The sequence below is a fragment of the Plecotus auritus genome (genome assembly GCF_963455305.1).
Source record: "Plecotus auritus genome assembly, chromosome: 12".
Taxonomy (NCBI): domain Eukaryota; kingdom Metazoa; phylum Chordata; class Mammalia; order Chiroptera; family Vespertilionidae; genus Plecotus; species Plecotus auritus.
Genome location: NC_137778.1, coordinates 33,942,623 through 33,958,765, shown reverse-complemented (window position 1 = coordinate 33,958,765; position 16,143 = coordinate 33,942,623). Strand labels below are relative to the sequence as shown.

At 51.0% G+C, this 16,143-nt stretch overlaps 1 protein-coding gene across 1 annotated transcript in view; it reads left to right on the top strand.

Annotated features, from left to right (window-relative positions):
• ZNF697 (zinc finger protein 697) overlaps positions 1–16,143 on the top strand; it is a gene marked incomplete at its 5' end in the record, with an annotated part of 43,172 nt that overhangs the window by 13,264 nt on the left and 13,765 nt on the right. The window contains one exon of the mRNA XM_080647864.1: positions 666–850. Within this exon, the coding sequence (XP_080503990.1) occupies positions 666–850 (185 nt within the window). The remainder of the gene's footprint in view (positions 1–665; positions 851–16,143) is intronic.

The following is a 16,143-nucleotide window of genomic DNA, read 5'->3' as shown; positions in this document are numbered from 1 at the left end:
AGCAGCACACGAGTTTTTTTGCGTGACTTATTGTTAATTCATGAAATTTGTTCTCAATCTTTTCATTTAATTACTTTTCTTGAAAAGATGCCTGGGACACGGCCAGCATCGGAGGAGGAATGTCACAGTGAGGGTCAGGCTGGAAACAATCAGCCCTTATGGTTTTGAGGACGAAGCGCCAAGATCTTAAGGAACCTGAATTCCTAGGGAGCAGTGAGCGGTCAAGTTCTTTAATCCTCCTCTCCGTCCCCACCCCACCCCCACCCCGGTAGGATTCGGGAGGTTAAAAAAAAAAAAAAAAGGAACCAAGAAAAAGAAAATGATTAAAAGGCAAGTCAACCCACCCGACACTTCCTCCTTTCTAAAGAAAAGGCCTCTCCGCCGCAGGGTCTTCCCGCAGCCGACAGCGCAGCGCAAGCCCCCAAGGAGGGGACCGCCGCCCGCGCGCGGAACGCAAACTCCAGGGCGGTGACCGCGTCCCCGGAGCGCGGGGCTGGGCCCAGGGTGCGACGCCCCGCCGTTCCCTTCCCGGGAGCGCTTAGGGATGCAGGCAGCGCCTTCCTCCAGTCCCAGGGTCCCCGTCTGGTCGGAGATGCTGCGGTGGCAGGAAGTCCCCGGGAACTACAAATCGAGGCATGCTGGGAACGGTCCCCTGCTCCTCCCAGGAAATGTCCTTTGTCCAGCCCTACAGGAAGCCCCAGCGAGGAGTCAGCCGGGCAGCTCGCCAGTCTGCCAGCGAGCCAGCGCCGCTGCAGCTGCCACCGCCGCAGCACAAGGGCAGGCGCGCCGCGGCGCAGGGCTCGGGCCGGGCGCTCGCCGCCCTCGCTCCTGGCCGCCCGCCGCCGCGCAGGTAGGAGCGTGCCCGCGGCTGGGCTGCCCCGCCGCCTGGAGATGGGGCTGACCCAGACCCGATCCGACCGCTGCGGGGATGGGTGTGCGCCCCAGGGTGGGTGGCGGACCAGCTGGTGAAGTTGTGCCTCGGAGACTGGACCGCTGTCCGCTCCTCCGGGGCGCAGGGGGTGCTCCGGTGGCCCCCAAAGCCGGGCTGAGCTTCTGTCGGGGTCGGGGGCGAGGGGCGGGGAAGAGGAGGCTGAGAGGCGAGGGAGGGGGCAGTGCTGCGAGAGGGAGTGGGACCGTCCCGCCGACCACCGAAGGGGGCATCCGAGACCCTCGGAACAGCGCAGCCCAGGGAGGAGCTTGGAGGCGAGGAGATGAAGGGCTTTGTGTGCAGCTGCCGGCGGGGACCGGCTGCACTCCCCACGCGTGTCTGTCCGTGTCTGTCCGCGCCCCTGGCCCCACTCTGGGTGAAGGGGCGGGGTTGGGGGCTCCGAGGAGGGGCAGCGCGGCATCTTGGATCCTTATGAAATGTGCTCTCCCTCTCCCCTCCGCTCCATTCCAGCCCGACTCAGGCAGGGCTGCCATCAGACCGGGCGAGCGGCACCGTGAGGATGGGTGGGTGGAGCGGTGGGCAACAGCTCGCCCCCGGAGGGTGGCCGCTTAGCTCTGGAGGTAGCCTTCCCGGAGCCAGAGCCCCTGTCTGCCGGCGGGAGGGTGGGGGCGCAGCTGATGCCTTCACCCAGGGAGAATGCTGAGGCTCAGCAGCGAGCGAGGAGGCGTGGGGTGAAGCGCGCGTGGGGAGGAGAGGGCGCTAGGGCGATAGGAGGCTGAGCGCGAAGCAGCCACCGGGGCGCTGAGTGTACCTTATGGCCACTGGACATTATGGCCGGGCTTCGGGATCGGATAACCACTTCCTCTGGGTGTTTCCTCGATTTTCCTTTTTTACCGCCCCCTCCTGCCCTCCCCCCCCCCGCCCCCGCCGCAGTGAATCACCCAGCCCTTGCAACGCGAGCGCTAGGCTGGACTCATTTGGTATTTGGTGATGCAGCCTTGCCCTCATAGGAGCCTATTTGCCCTTTACCTGCAAGGCGACGGGAATACTTTGCATTCCCTATGGCGTCTCCTCCGCGGTGGGACCAAGGGTGTGGTGGAGGCGGGTGGATCGTGGCTAGAAAGCGAATCGTTTTGAGGAGCTGTGAGGGGTGAGTGGGTAACTGGGGAGCGGTCCCAGCGTTCCTGCTGTAACTCGGCTCCCTCGCCGAGGGGCCTCCGCCTCTGCTTTCTCCCTCCCTGTGTTTCTGCTGCTGCACCGGGTGTTTATAAGCCTCCGAGGAAGCCAGCACGTGGCATTGTTTGATGTGGGACCCAGTGGGAGAGCCACAGGCACCTTGAACAGTGCCACGTAGGTGGGGGCGAGGAGGACCCAAGGCTCATGGTACGGATGGCGGGGCGCAGAGCCCTGCCCCCTGTGTGAATGGCTTGTAGGGGCCACACATTTCTCACGAGCTTCCCTGGGAGAGGAAGCATGGGACGCCAGATATGAGTGGAGCGGGGAAAACAGCGAGGGCCTGAGGGTTGTGAAATAAGTGTAAAGGCTCTGAATTCAGGACATGCGTTCTAGTTGGAGCATATTGGCGAGCTCTCTCTCTCTCTCTCTCTCTCTCTCTCTCTCTCTCTCTCTCTCTCCCCCTCCCTCCCTCCCTCCCTCTCTCTCTCTGAGATGGAGGTGGTTGTTGGGGGAAATCTGATGTCAAATGTCCAGTTGGGCCCCAAAGAGAAGATGGTGCCTGAGGACCCCGAGTGAGCCAAGGTCATGAATGGGAAGTCATGTAGCCTTTGCTTTACAGGAAGGAAAACGCAGAGAGAGGGCCTTTAAAAACGACTGGGATTCGGGGGTGCGTGGAAGCAAATCAGAAAGCCCAGCTGCTGCAGCTGAATTGGAGCGGTGGGGTGGCCTCGCTGAAGGCGTGTGACTCAGGCTGACGGCCTGGCATCCCAAGCCCTCCCCTCCCCCAAAGCTCTGTTTCCTCAGACTCTTCATGTTTGCTTAATTCCTAGTGTCCAGTTCAGGGAAGGAGAAAGGGGAAACATTAAAGATGATGTGTTAAGGCAAGAAGGATATTGCCTACTGGTGTAGGGTTGGGGGGGCAGGTGCGGGGAAGTGGCGGTGTCATTGAGAGCCCTGGAGCCAGAACCCCTGTTGTTGCCGTTTTCTTTGTAGCTAAGATCCTAATCCCCCTCCCCCCTCCATCCCCAACAGGTCTCCCCCCATATTACCGGCTCATTCTTGCAGCAGACAGCTCCCCATTCCCAGATGTGACAGACGTCCTTCCACGTGTGTCTCCGTCAGGTTGAACTTCATGCATGTTGGGCTTCCCTGCGCTGTTCCCGATTATTTTCTCCAAATCCAGCCCCGCTGACAGAGAACCCCAGTAGAAATCTTCCCGGACCTCCCAGTCAGATCATTCTCATCCTCATGGGACTTGTGTCCTCTGGGTGACTCACATCTTTGGGTTGCCTGGTGATAGCTAGATGTTTATCTTTCTCCCTTCAAACGTAAGCCCCTTGAGGGCAATGACTTTCTGCCCCTTCCTTTATACCGATTCGGTGCCAAAAGATGTTTCCTTGGGAAACACGAGTAAATGAAGGAATGAGTGAAAGAACTGATCGCTTTCCTTTTTCTTGTAAAGTCTTGCAGACCTCTGAGGGTTCATTGCAATTGTGTATGTAAAGCATCTAGTACATGACAGACTGGAACTTTTCCTTTTGCTTCTGGGTGGTAAAGAGACCCTAAAAAGATCTATCAAGGTGTCTGGTACAAAGACACGCATTAAAAGTTTCTTGAATTGCCCGGCCGGCGTGGTTCAGTGGTTGAGCGTCCATCTATGAACCAGGAGGTCACGGTTCAATTCCCAGTCAGGCCACATGCCTGAGTTGTGGGCTTGATCCCCGGTGTGGGGCATGCAGGAGGCAGCCTATTGATGATTCTTTTTCATCACTGATGTTTGTATCTCTCTCTCCCTCTCCCTTCCTCTCTGAAATCAATAAAAGTAAATAAAAATTTCTTGACTAGATTCTTGGCCAGAAGAATTCTTGACCAAAATTGCAAACTCTGTAGGCAGGGTATAGAAGGGATTAATCTCAAGTGGATAACCAGGGACTGGTCATGCTCTTGGACCTGAGCAACACCTCATTGTGAAGGTGCGATGTGATTTCTAGAAAGCAGCACTACAAGGCCGGCCTGCTATTGGGATGAAAATGTAGCGTGTAGAAGTGCAAGACAGACCCGACTCAGCTTTCCCCCAAGGCACTGCAATTTTATAGTCTCTCACTTGTCTTTTAATTGGACGCTTTTTCATGCTTTTTATGTGATGGTGACAGTTCCCGTTTATTGAACATCTATATGTTAGACAGTTTGCATGCATTGCCTCAATCTGGTGGTTTACATGTTATTACCTCCATTCTAAAAACGAGGAAACTGGGACTCAGGGAGAAGCAACTTGCCTGGAGTCCCAGATTCTGAACTGAAGCTACAGTGTAATTTAGGACTGCTGCCTCCCACGCCTGCTCAGAATGGGCGTATCTGTGTTTTCCTTGGGAGAAAACCATCAGATCTCTTTTCCTTCTTCCCGAGGCCCCTCCGCTTTCCAGATTTCCTACCGGGAATGTCGTTGAGCTTCTAAATTCATCCTAGTGGGTCTCATTCCGAGAGGCACTGGCTTCTTTATTTTTATGCTCTTAAACTCCACTTGCCCATCCTTTGGGAAGATCAGGTTCAGAATCCCTCGTTAAGACCTTTGGCCAGAGAACTGTTTGCCTGGAATTCCTTTCCGTGGTCTCCCAGCCTACCTGAATTCTTTCTGCTCCTCCCTCCAGACCAAGCCTTCGCCCTCCTGGGTCACCTTTCTTTTTTTTCTTTTTTTTTTAAATATATTTTATTGATTTTTTACAGAGAGGAAGGGAGAGGGATAGAGAGTTAGAAACATCGATGAGAGAGAAACATCGATCAGCTGCCTCCTGCACACCCCCCACTGGGGACATGCCCGCAACCAAGGTACATGCCCTTGACCGGAATCGAACCTGGGACCCTTCAGTCCGCAGGCCGACGCTCTACCACTGAGCCAAACCGGTTTTGGCATGGGTCACCTTTCTTGACACACGGCCACACACGGCCTCTCCCCTGATTTTCTGTATTATCTGAAATACCCGGGGCTGAGTGTCTTCCTAATGAAAGTAAACTGGAAAAAGCCCCCCCACGTATCCCCTGCACCTGGAAGGAATTCTGTGTCCAGAGCACAGCTCCACATGTGGTGGGGTTTCAGGGCTTGTGAGCTGATGATAAGTTGGTAACTAAAAATGCAGAAACGAAGTCATGAAACACCATGTGCACATGGACGGTTTGTAGGCGAGGGAGCAGAGGGGTCATTTTCTTGGTTAATTTTCATCCTTTTCCCGGGACTTTTGTTGAGTCTCACGAGCTTGAGTATTATTGATGTTGGGGAGCAGGGGTGGGGGGTCCATGGATTCAGTCCCTTCCCCTTGTTGTCCTGCCCACCTTCTACCCTATCTTCTAGGAAGGGCTTCTGGGTTTCATATCTGAGAAATTCAGAGCAGGTTTCCGGCCTCTGCAGGTGTGAAAAAACAAGAAAAGAGAAAGGCTGGAGTGAGGGAGGAAAATCATTCATCCCGTTTGTGTGTTTTTTCCCTGTGAGAGTAGCATGAGTTGCTGGGGTATGGATTTGAGCTTCATTGCATCATGTCTTAAAGGGGATGCTGAAAAGATCAGCTGCCTCGCCCCTTTGGGGACAAAGGCTTTTTCCTCGCCACAAGGTTGAACCCACCTCCTGAGGCTGACTCAGCCTTCTTTCCCCCTGACCTCAAGGCCTTATTCTGGAAGCTTCTGCCTCTACGCGCAGTTTGCCTCGGGTTGTCGTCAGCACATTAGCCGTTTTAAAGGAGTGTGGGCCAGTTCTTGGGATCCCTACATGTAGCTGTTCCAACCCGGTGTGTGGGAGGGCCACGTGCAATTCCAGCTCCCCTTCCCGCAGAGGGTCAAGTCTGAGTCAGTCCTGTGCTGGTGGCTCTCATTTGCCAAAGTGTGTGCAGTTAAGGGAAAGGTGTCCACTTCTGTGCGGAGGTTTATATTGCCTCTGAGAACTTGGTCAGGATCTTACCATAGGTTAGAGAATAGGACCCATTCCATTCTGGGTTTTATTAAGAAATCCCTGCTTTGGTGGCAGGGTCTTAGCGCTATGCATAGTCCTGTGGCTAGCTCTGCTTGGATGCTTGGGCAGGGCACCTGAGGAAAAACACATTGCCCATTGTTCCCCCTTTCCCCCCTCAACACCCCCCCACACACACCCCACAGAACCTTTGTAAATGCCAAAGAACCACTTTTATTCCCCTTGCAGGCATTGACAGTGATTTCTGGTAGCAGAAGATGGCTTTGAAAGCAATGAATATTTTTTATTTTATTTATTTATTTGTTACTGATTTTAGAGAGAGGAAGGGGGCGCGAGGATCATCAATGGGTTACCTCCTGCATGCCCCCTACTGAGGATCAAGCTTGCAACCCAGGCATGTGCTCTGACCGGGAATCGGACCGTGACCTTCTGGGTCATAGGTTGATTGATGCTCAACCACCGAGCCACGCCAACTGGGCAATTTCTTTCCTTTTTGATTGTGCTCCCGAATGTACCTCCGTGCTCCCCCCGGGGCCCCCCAAGCATCCTCTTTAGTCTCATTCCTTTGTAGAGGTTGAATGTTGGTCTTTTCCATTCACTGTTTAATTTCTGTTAGTTCTGGTCCTGTCTTGCCCCCAGGGATGGGAGAGGAGCAGGTGGGTGTCCGGACTGGGAGAGTGTAGCAGCACTGGCCACGGTCAGCACAGCACAGCTCCGTGCCGCTGATCTTTGCGCGCCGCCCCGAGTGTCGAGGCTGCGGTGGAGGGGGACCCGCACAGGACGCCCACAAGGGTTGTTGGCATCGGGTGTCCCTTGGCTGACATTTGGCCAGGGGACACAGGGTTCTTTTTCCAGAAGGTTCTGTGGAACTTTTGAAGCTAATCACTTTCTTTCATGTCTGTGTAGCAGCATGATTAAGCGTGCTGGGCTCCTGGTGCCGACAGGTGATTGGATCTAGTTAGGAGAGCTAGGCTGTTTCCATGGCGCTGCCTTACCTGATGTGATCTTGGCCAGATCGCTCGATGTCCTGGCCTGGTTCTTATTTTTTGAGACTGAGGGAAAGACATAATTACACCTCATTTCACCCATTTCAAGGAATATTTGAGGGCTCACTATGTGGGGGAGCCACCCCAGGGAAGGAAACAATATGTTCCCAGTGAGGGCTTACTCTTGGGAGGTGTTAGAGGGGCAGAGAGAGCAAACGGTAAGGTGCACGTTCTTATAACCGTGGTTATATTTTAAAAACTGACATTAGGCAGAATGAGATAAGGACTGGTACCTGAAAGTCATACAGACAGGCATAAGAATAGTTCTTTCTGAGCCTGACAATAATCTTATCGCCCTGGCCGGTGGGCTCAGCAGTTAGAGTGGGCCCATGCACCGAATAGTCGCCGGTTCAATTCTGGTCAAGGACATGCACTTGGGGTGCAGGTTCTACCCCTGGCTCCAGTTGGGGCACATTTGGGAGGCAACCAATTAATCTCTCACCTCTCTCTCACCTCTCTCTCTCCCTCCCCCCGCTTCTCCCTCCCCGTCCTTCCACTCTCTCTAAAAATCAATGGAAAAAATATCCCCAGGTGAGGATAAAAAAGAAAACAACAACGTAACCCCCCACACTAATTGTATAAAGCAGACGCCGTTGTTTGCATCGTTTTACAGATGCAGGAAACCAAGGCTCCAAGAGGCTGAGCAACTTTCTTAAGATGACAAGACCCCGTCGATGGTCTGGCCCTGGCTCTAACCACTAAGGCTGAGGAGAGCCTGCTTCCTGCTGTTTCTGGAGGAGAACAGAATGGCAAGAGGGGGACACATAGGGTGCTGCATGTGGGGGGTGCAGAGCACCCCTTTTGGCTGGAGTTAGCAGACAGCGGTCAGGGACAAGAGGGAAGAGAGCCTTGGGCTGCACTGTTGAGGATGTGGAGGGTGTGCTTCAGTGGAGATAGCGTCAGCCAGCGGTGTCTGAGCAGGAGAATAAACGGAGGGCAGCTGTGCTCTATGAAGGACCCTGCAGCGAGTGAGATGCCGGAGCACGCAATGGTGAGAGCCCCTGCAGTGACGGTGGCCAAGGCAAAAAAGAGGGAAGGAGTGGCAACTGACTTGATTGAAAGGGATGCGGAGGGGTCAAAGTTGACTCCAGGGTTTGATCCTTAGCGGAAGTAGGCACTGGCTGGAGGGGATGGTTTGTAACAAAGATTTGGGAACAGAACCAGTGGTTTCCAATATGACCAGGGCCAGATCCATCACAAATAGAAACTCATTTAGTCTTTACAACGATGTTCAAGGTACCTCGTTTTCCCCATCGTATGGATGCGGAAACTAAGACTCAAAGAGGAGAAAGAACTGTCTTGGGGGCATATAGCGTGTAAGTGGCAGATTTCAATTTGAAACCAGGTGTGTTGACTTAACGTGCCCCCCTCTTCAGCTGCCTCCTGCCCTGAGCCCCAGGTGAGGTGCGGGGCAGCACGTTAGGGTGGGATGGGGCTATAAGTTCCTCAGGTGCAGGGATGGGTGCATCATTAGACGTGGACCCAGAGTGCAGGGGAGCGGTTGGGGCGAGAGGTTCAAATTTGTGACATCTCTGGACAGAGGAGCGGTGTATTAAAGCCAGGGGAAGGGGCTACGTGACTGAAGGGGGAGGGAGAAGAAAAGGGAAATAAGGACTTTGAAGGCTGACCTGTTTTAGAAGTTAAGAAGAGGAGACAGGGTGGTGAGTGAAATAGGATAATGACTAGGACAGAGCAGCACCCTGGATGCAAAGGAAGGAAAAAATTCCCAAGAGCAGCCTCTCAATCGGATTTCCGCAGTCATTTACTGGATTCCTGAGTATAGGCCACGCACTTGACCGTGCTGTTGGTGAGGTCAAGGAAGAGACCGCCAGATTCGGAAGATAGAAAATTATAGCCGATATTGATGTGAGCCCGACCCGCTGAATGTCAACCATTAATGGCATCCGCGGAGAGGGCTCGCACCTGGGATGCCCCTGGTTCACGGGACACTGATGTGTGTGGCGACGACGTTAGCATTTGGCAGAGGGCTCACGGACACCTGTCCCCCCTTTCCCCAACAGCCTGTAAGACTTGTTTGGCAAAATAAATAAAAAAAGGCACTGCAGAAGAAAGGTAATATAGCTTGATCATTGGTTTTAAGCATTTTAAAAAATGATACTGCAAAAGAAAGGGTCTCCATTTTTAATGAGAGTTTCATAGTTTGATTGAAAAAAAAAGTCTTTAAAGATTCTTTTAAAATGGCATAACCATAACTACTTGTTCAGGTTGATGTTTTATAGGCTTTCTTCTTCACCCCATGTCCCCTCTCACTCTCTCTCTCTCTTTTTCATGATGACTTTTCTTTCAAATGCTGTACCAAGGACTTGGAATTATTAAATATTTACCATAACACTCCATTAAGTCAATGCTAATTCAAATGGCTTTTTCCTTTTTCCTTAGCCAACAAAAATGTCTGTTTTCTTTATGACAAACAGATAATCCAAAACCTTCTAAAAATCAGAGACTGTTTTGGAGGATCACAGGAAATTGAGTTTGAAGAACATTTTCTACATTTTTTTTAGAGGGAAAAATAATTAAGATTACAATAGAAAAAAAAAATGAGCAGGAGTCTGGGAGAGAACGAGAAAAATCGGAAGAAGGCAGCATTGGTGAAATGCTGTGGGAAAGGTCAGAGCAGTCTCCTCATAAATATGACAGCTGGTTGGCAGAGTCTGGTGCACGAGAGACTGAACTTGCAAGGATCAGATAACCTGAACAGTAGTCCCAATCTGGCCACCCGCTCCCGACCTTTGTGAGTGCACAGACGACACTTCTCTAGTCCTCATTCTCCTTACCTGTAAAATGAGGGATCTTTTCAAGAAATGTTCAACAGCAACAAAATGTGCAATTCTCTCAGTCTCTTCAGCGGAATTGTAGTTGGCCTGCCCCCCGGCCCATTTTTGCACCACCTCCCACACCGAGAATGCGAGGCGATCAGGGCAGGAGGAGGAAGATGCCAGAGAAAAGAGGGCGGATCGGAGGGCCTGTGTCTAGTGTTGGGCCGTGTCGGATGAGCACGCACCTCCTTCCTCGCCATGAAGTGTGAGCTGGGCTCCTTGGAACGCCGTTTTGTGTCACTCCCAGAATCCCCCTTTTCATGTGGGCATTTGCATGCTATGGTGCAGGCAGGGTGACTTTGCTAACCCTTAGAGGATTTATTAGGGATGAGTTGGTGACTTTGGCCAGATTTAAATTTTTTTTTTTTCCCTTTGAGAAGAGAAGGATTAACTAACAAAGTGTTGTGTGTCCTGGATAGGTTAGGGCTTGATTAATGTGCTTTGACTCACTGCCCAAGTAAGCAGCTGATGGGAGCTATAAACGCGGGGTCAAACTTGTTTAAATTAGCCACATCCCGGAAAGGGGGTGTGTTAGAGGCTTGAAGAGCGGCGTAACTCCCTCCTAGTGCACCTGCCACATAACACAGGTGACTGGGAAGCAGGTGAACTAAGGATGCTGGGAGGGTCCAATCACAGTAGGCTCTGTTGGGTTGAGGAGAAAAGTAATTGGAATGAAAGTTGAGACAGGGATTTAGCGTCATGTCTGCCCTTCACCTGTCTGTGTCTCTGTTGCCTGACTCGCCTGTAAAACAGGGTACTAGCCTAGATCGGAAGACGGGACCAGGCAGTTGCATTTGCAGATTCTCTCATCCTGCTCCATCATCTTGCCCATCATCCCCTGTTTGAAATGTACTGATATTTTTGTTCTCCTGCCTGATCTGGGGCTTACAGTCCCATCTCCCTTCTCCACCAGCCCACCAGAAGATTCCTGGCATACAGTGATGACATTGCTCTTATTGCCCTCTCCCAACCCACTCTGGAAGATTTCTGAAAGGCTGTAATCAGGAATGTATCACGAGTCGTCTGCGGTCGTGGTTTAGAACAGGGCTTTTGTCTCGTTTTTGTGCCCCGAATCCTTTTAGAGGCCAAGGGAAAGCTGGGGCCTTCTCAGGAAGAAGTTCCTACAGACACATTCACAAAGGTTCAGGGAGTTGGCGGACTCGGAAGGCTCTTAGGCTGAGGACCCAGGCCTAAGGAAAATGCCACTGTTCCCTTTATAAGCGGGTGTCGGACTGTTGCACTCTCCAGGAAATGCTGGGAACTGGACGTAAAAGGGGCGTAAGGGACCCAAACAGCCTGCCCCTGACTTGGGAATTACAGTGGTCAGCTGTCAATGAGCCTGGACGCCACCCCCCCCCCCCCCCCCCCGCTTCTTGAGAGATGTATCACTTCCTGGACGGGAGCTGTGACAGGTTCTGTGTATCATAGACTTACCGTACACCCTGAGCTGAGGCGGAAAGTATCTGCGAGCTTTTCGTTTCCAGCACGAGGTGGGAATAGGATCTCTTTCAGCTGATCTCTTTGTAGTGTGGTGTGAGTCCATTTGGATGGCAACCTCGGAGTACCTTGGAGAAGGACACCGGCTAAATTTAAAAGTGCTCCGTTTGGGCTGGGAAAGTAACTGTTCCTGCCAGGGATCATCTCCTAGGGACCACATGTTCATAAATCATTGGCATATTTCCTTTTCATTGACACACCCCCTTACATTTTTCATCCCCTAAGGCTTAGAAGATCATTCTGGGGGGTGACCAGTTAGCAATGGACTTCCTCTGTGGGGCACACACATCATGGTGCCAGTTTCACTTTTTTGGGGATAAGACATCCCTCTCCCAGAGTTGTCAGGACCAGGACCTCCATCCAGGTTTATTTTCCCTTGGTCTTTTTTTTTTTTTTTTTTTTAAACAAAAATAATGTTTTTATTGATTTCAGAGAGAGTATGGGCGAGGGATAGAGTGATAGAAACATTGATGAGAAAGAAACATGGATCGCCTGCCTCCTGCACCCGGCCCCCTCCCCCCTGCCCCCCCCCCCCCTCCTCACTGGGGATCAAGCCCACAACCTTGGCATGTGCCCTGACTGGGAATCAAACCGGCGACCTCTTGGTGCATGACATAACACAACCAGCTGGGCCACGCGGTTCTGGTTCCCCTTGGTCTTGAGTAGAGTTGCTGAACTGAGGGTGGAAATAAGCAGCACTGGCTGTGGCAGCATCCTTCTTTGCGTTCTTTGGAAGCATAAAAGGAGATGAAAGTGGAAACAGATTCTGATTCTATTTTGGATATGACAGCTATTCCTCTGTCTCATAAAAATAAGTTTAAAAAAGACTCAAAAGCATCAAACTTAAGTTTCTTTAGTCCCTTTCCCCTGCTGGCTCTCCCCCAATTCCCATGGGCTGTAGATTCAGTATTAAGCATTGTACTTACTTCTGATTTGGCATAAGTAATAAAAGCAGGCTGATCCTTTTGTGGGAGTCACTGACATTTTATTATGGTCGGCTCAGAATTTAAATGAATATAATCAACCTTAAATTTCAGAAAAAAATAATTTATGTTTTCCATTGAAATTTTTTATTAGTAAGTTTTCTAGCAAATATAAAAGTAGATAGTGTAGTATACTAAAACCACATATACCACCACCCCGCTTGTTTCATCTGCATCCCTGCCCATTCCCTTTGTCCTGGAGTTCTAGAAATCATTTCAAGTGAAGCAAATTCCAGAAATACCATTTCACCTATAAATATTTCATTATGTATCTCTTAAAGTTATAAGGACTCTTTGTAAATTAACCCCAATACCCACACCTTTAAAAAATGAACAATTCCTTCATATCAAGTATCAGTATTCACAATTCTCCAAGCGCCTTGTCATTTATTTTAGTAGTTCATTTGAATTGGGATTCAAATAAGGTCTATACACTGAGGATAGCTGAAATATCTCAAAAAATTTTTAAATATATTTTATTGATTTTTTTTGCAGAGAGAAAACGAGAGGGATAGAGAGTTAGAAACATTTATGAGAGAGAAACATCAATCAGCTGCCTCCTGCACACCCCCTACTGGGGATGTGCCTGCAACCAAGGTACATGCCCTTGACCGGAATCGAACCTGGGACCCTTCAGTCCGCAGGCCGACACTCTATCCACTGAGCCAAACCGGTCAGGGCCCCAAATTTTTTTGACTCAATAGGTTTCCCTCCTTTCTATTTCTTACTTGCCATTTTTGTCATTGTCACTGAAGAAACTGGATCATGTGTCTCTTATAGTTTCCTGTGATGTGGGTTTTGCTGATAATGTTATTTTTAAGGACATAAGAGTAGCACAAGTATTTTTTTGAAAGGTGTTTTTCAGGGTCTGTAAATGTTTCACTGTATGCTGAAAACAATCTAGCTATGGAGTTTAAATTTTAATCAGGCAGGAAAGTGGAAATATCAGGTGACGTCTCTACGTTTTTATTGCTGCGTTCTCTTCGTTGGGAGACACCTTGGCAGATTGCATGCCACTGCTGAAATGGACTGGGCAGGAACACGCCAGCCATTCTTCAACCACAACACCACACAGTTATTTTGGGCAGAGAATTAGAAGAGCAGCGTTTCCTATCGAACCTCAGGCGACTGACTGTGTGCCTCACACGCTCTGGTCCCAGCACTCCTCGGTCCCTGTGTGCAGTGATGAACACCCTCATTCCGGTGGAAATAGGATCACGGAGTCATCTGGGTTGGAAAAGACTTCCTGAGGTCACTTGGCCCCATCAGGTGACCTTAACGGGATTCCAGCATCAACCCTCCCGGAGCAAAGCTGCTTGTTAACAACTCTCAGACCCCACACGCACCCCCTGTGCATTCTAAGTCTGTTTTCTCTTTTATCCTTCAGGGAAGTAGGTTATTAAATTGCATTCCTTTCTGCTGTGGAGGTGCGTGCCTGAGCACACACGTGTCTCTGTAGATCTTTAATGAAGATGAATGTTGATTCTTTCCTGCTTGCCCTCTACAGAGACCTCGCTCAACAATCTGATAAAGGCTTTTATGAAAAAGGTGTTTTATGAGTACATTTTGACACATGAGGGGATTATCACAGACTGTATTTTTTAGCGACAGTGTGTGTGTCTGCTTAATTTTATGCATCAGTTTGGCTGGGCCAGTAGGTGTAAGGTATTTGGTCAAACATTATGCTGTGTGTTTCTGTGGCAGAATTTTTAGGGACTTTGAGTAAAGCAAGTTGCCCTCCATAATTGTGGGTGGTCCTCTCCCAATCAGTTGAAGGCCTGAATAGAATAAGAAGACTGATTCCGCTGAGCAAAGAGGACTCTCCCATCAGGCCTTCGGACTGAAATTGTAGTATCAGCTCTGAGTCTCCAGCCTGCTGGGCCACGCCGCAGATTTTGGACTTGCCAGTATCCGTAATCACACGAGCCAATTTCTTAAAAGTAACTTCCTTTCTGTATAAGCATCTCATTGGTTTTGATTCTCTGGAGAACCCTGAACAAATTGTGTGTGTGTGTGTGTGTGTGTGTGTGTAGCGGGGGGCGGGGGGGGCGGGGGGAGAAACTCAAACAAATATATGCCCCAGATTGATCTGGCTGGCTGTTTTAGAAGTGGTGTTTTATATTAAAGAAATGGAAAGGTCACTGGAAAATGAGATTCTGGCCATAACTCTTCCAGCACCCTGCCTTTCCGTCTCTGACCTGATCGCTTTCCCTCTTTGAGCCTCAGTTTCCTGTCTGCAGAAGGAGTTTGAGATAAGGGATATCAAGTCTTTGGTTCCATGAAATACAAACATTGACCATTTGAACATGCTGAGAGAGAGGGGGTATCTAAAGATAATCCTTCCGAGGCCTGCGCAGGTGCTAGGTGAGGGAAGAAGTGGAGGGTGTACACAGGTGGTGCTGATGCTGTGATGCCAAAGCCGGCGAGGGGGCGGGCATCATGAACAGAAGGATCCTCTGTGATTCAGGTGGAATATTCTAGTCAGTTAAGTGTGAAATATGGACGAGTAAATGCCTGCATGAAAACCTTCGGATTTTGTGCCTTCTCATCTGAGGGCAGATGGTGGTCTGACTTCCATGGTTCTTAGAGCCTGTCTCTGCATTGCGATCATTCTCACTTTGTGCAGGAGGACAGGGTGGGGAAGGCGTGGCAGCTGTGACAAGCTGAGGCCCTCTGGCCAAACCGAGGGGCCCCCGTCCAACCAAGGACAGGAAATGCCTGACCCCAAGGACACTGTGCTATTCTCGACAATGGAGATTGGAAGGCGTCTCGGACTAGCTCTGGCCGTGGGGTTGGAGGTTGATTTCTCAGTCGTCTGGGTTGTGAGCCTCTCTCCCTTCCGCGTGGGCTTGCCTCTCCAGGCAAAGGCCGCACCCACAGGAGGAACCGGCGTAGTTTTCGCTTCTCCTGTCCGGAGGGTGGTTAAGGCTTAGCTGCGGTCCTCTCTCAGCTTTCTCAGTTCGCCTCCCGCAGCAGCTTGCCATTTCAGAGGCTGGCATTTAGGTTGTACAGTTTCGGGGGCCGCTGGGGAAACCAGCTGTCCCCTCGGGTACGGACACCTTCTCCTTGCTTCTGGGGGTATCCCCTACAAATAGGTGAGGCGGATCACTTTGCCTTTAGCGTTCTTTTTTTTTTTTAAAAAAAATATTTTTATTGATTTCAGAGAGGAAGGGAGAGGGAGAGAGAGAAATAGAAACATCAGTGATGAGAAAGAATCACGGATCGCCCGCCTCCTGCATGTCCCCTGAGCCCTGACTGGGAATCAAACTGTGACCTCCTGGTTCATAGGTCGATGCTCAACTGCTTAGGGTTCTTAATGACCAGAGCGGGGAGGCAGGCCTCTGATGGCTATATCCCCCGAGAGGCTAGTTGACTGTTTTTCCATTTGGTGCTCAGACTGACAAATGATTAACCCCCTGGAATCCCTGGTTTGCCCCCAGTTCTGGTCGGGAGTCCAGCCTTTGGAACTGCAGACTGGAATTGTCCTCCATCCTTCCACCCTATGGGACCCTCCCTCGGGAGAGCATGGTGTGCAGGGGGCGTGGGAAGTGAGCAGGGCGGCCTGGGCTGTGGCTGGGAGGCGGGGAGGTGAGGCAGGGACCCGCAGGACAGGGGACAGGAAAGGAGCTGCGGCCCGAGGAGGCAGAGAGGGAGCCGCTCCTGGCCAGCCGCCTGACCGCTTCCTTCCCCTGACATGACAGCCCGCCGCAGGCCTGGCTCCAGGCCACCTGGCCATGGCCTTGGCACATGGCTCCCCCGT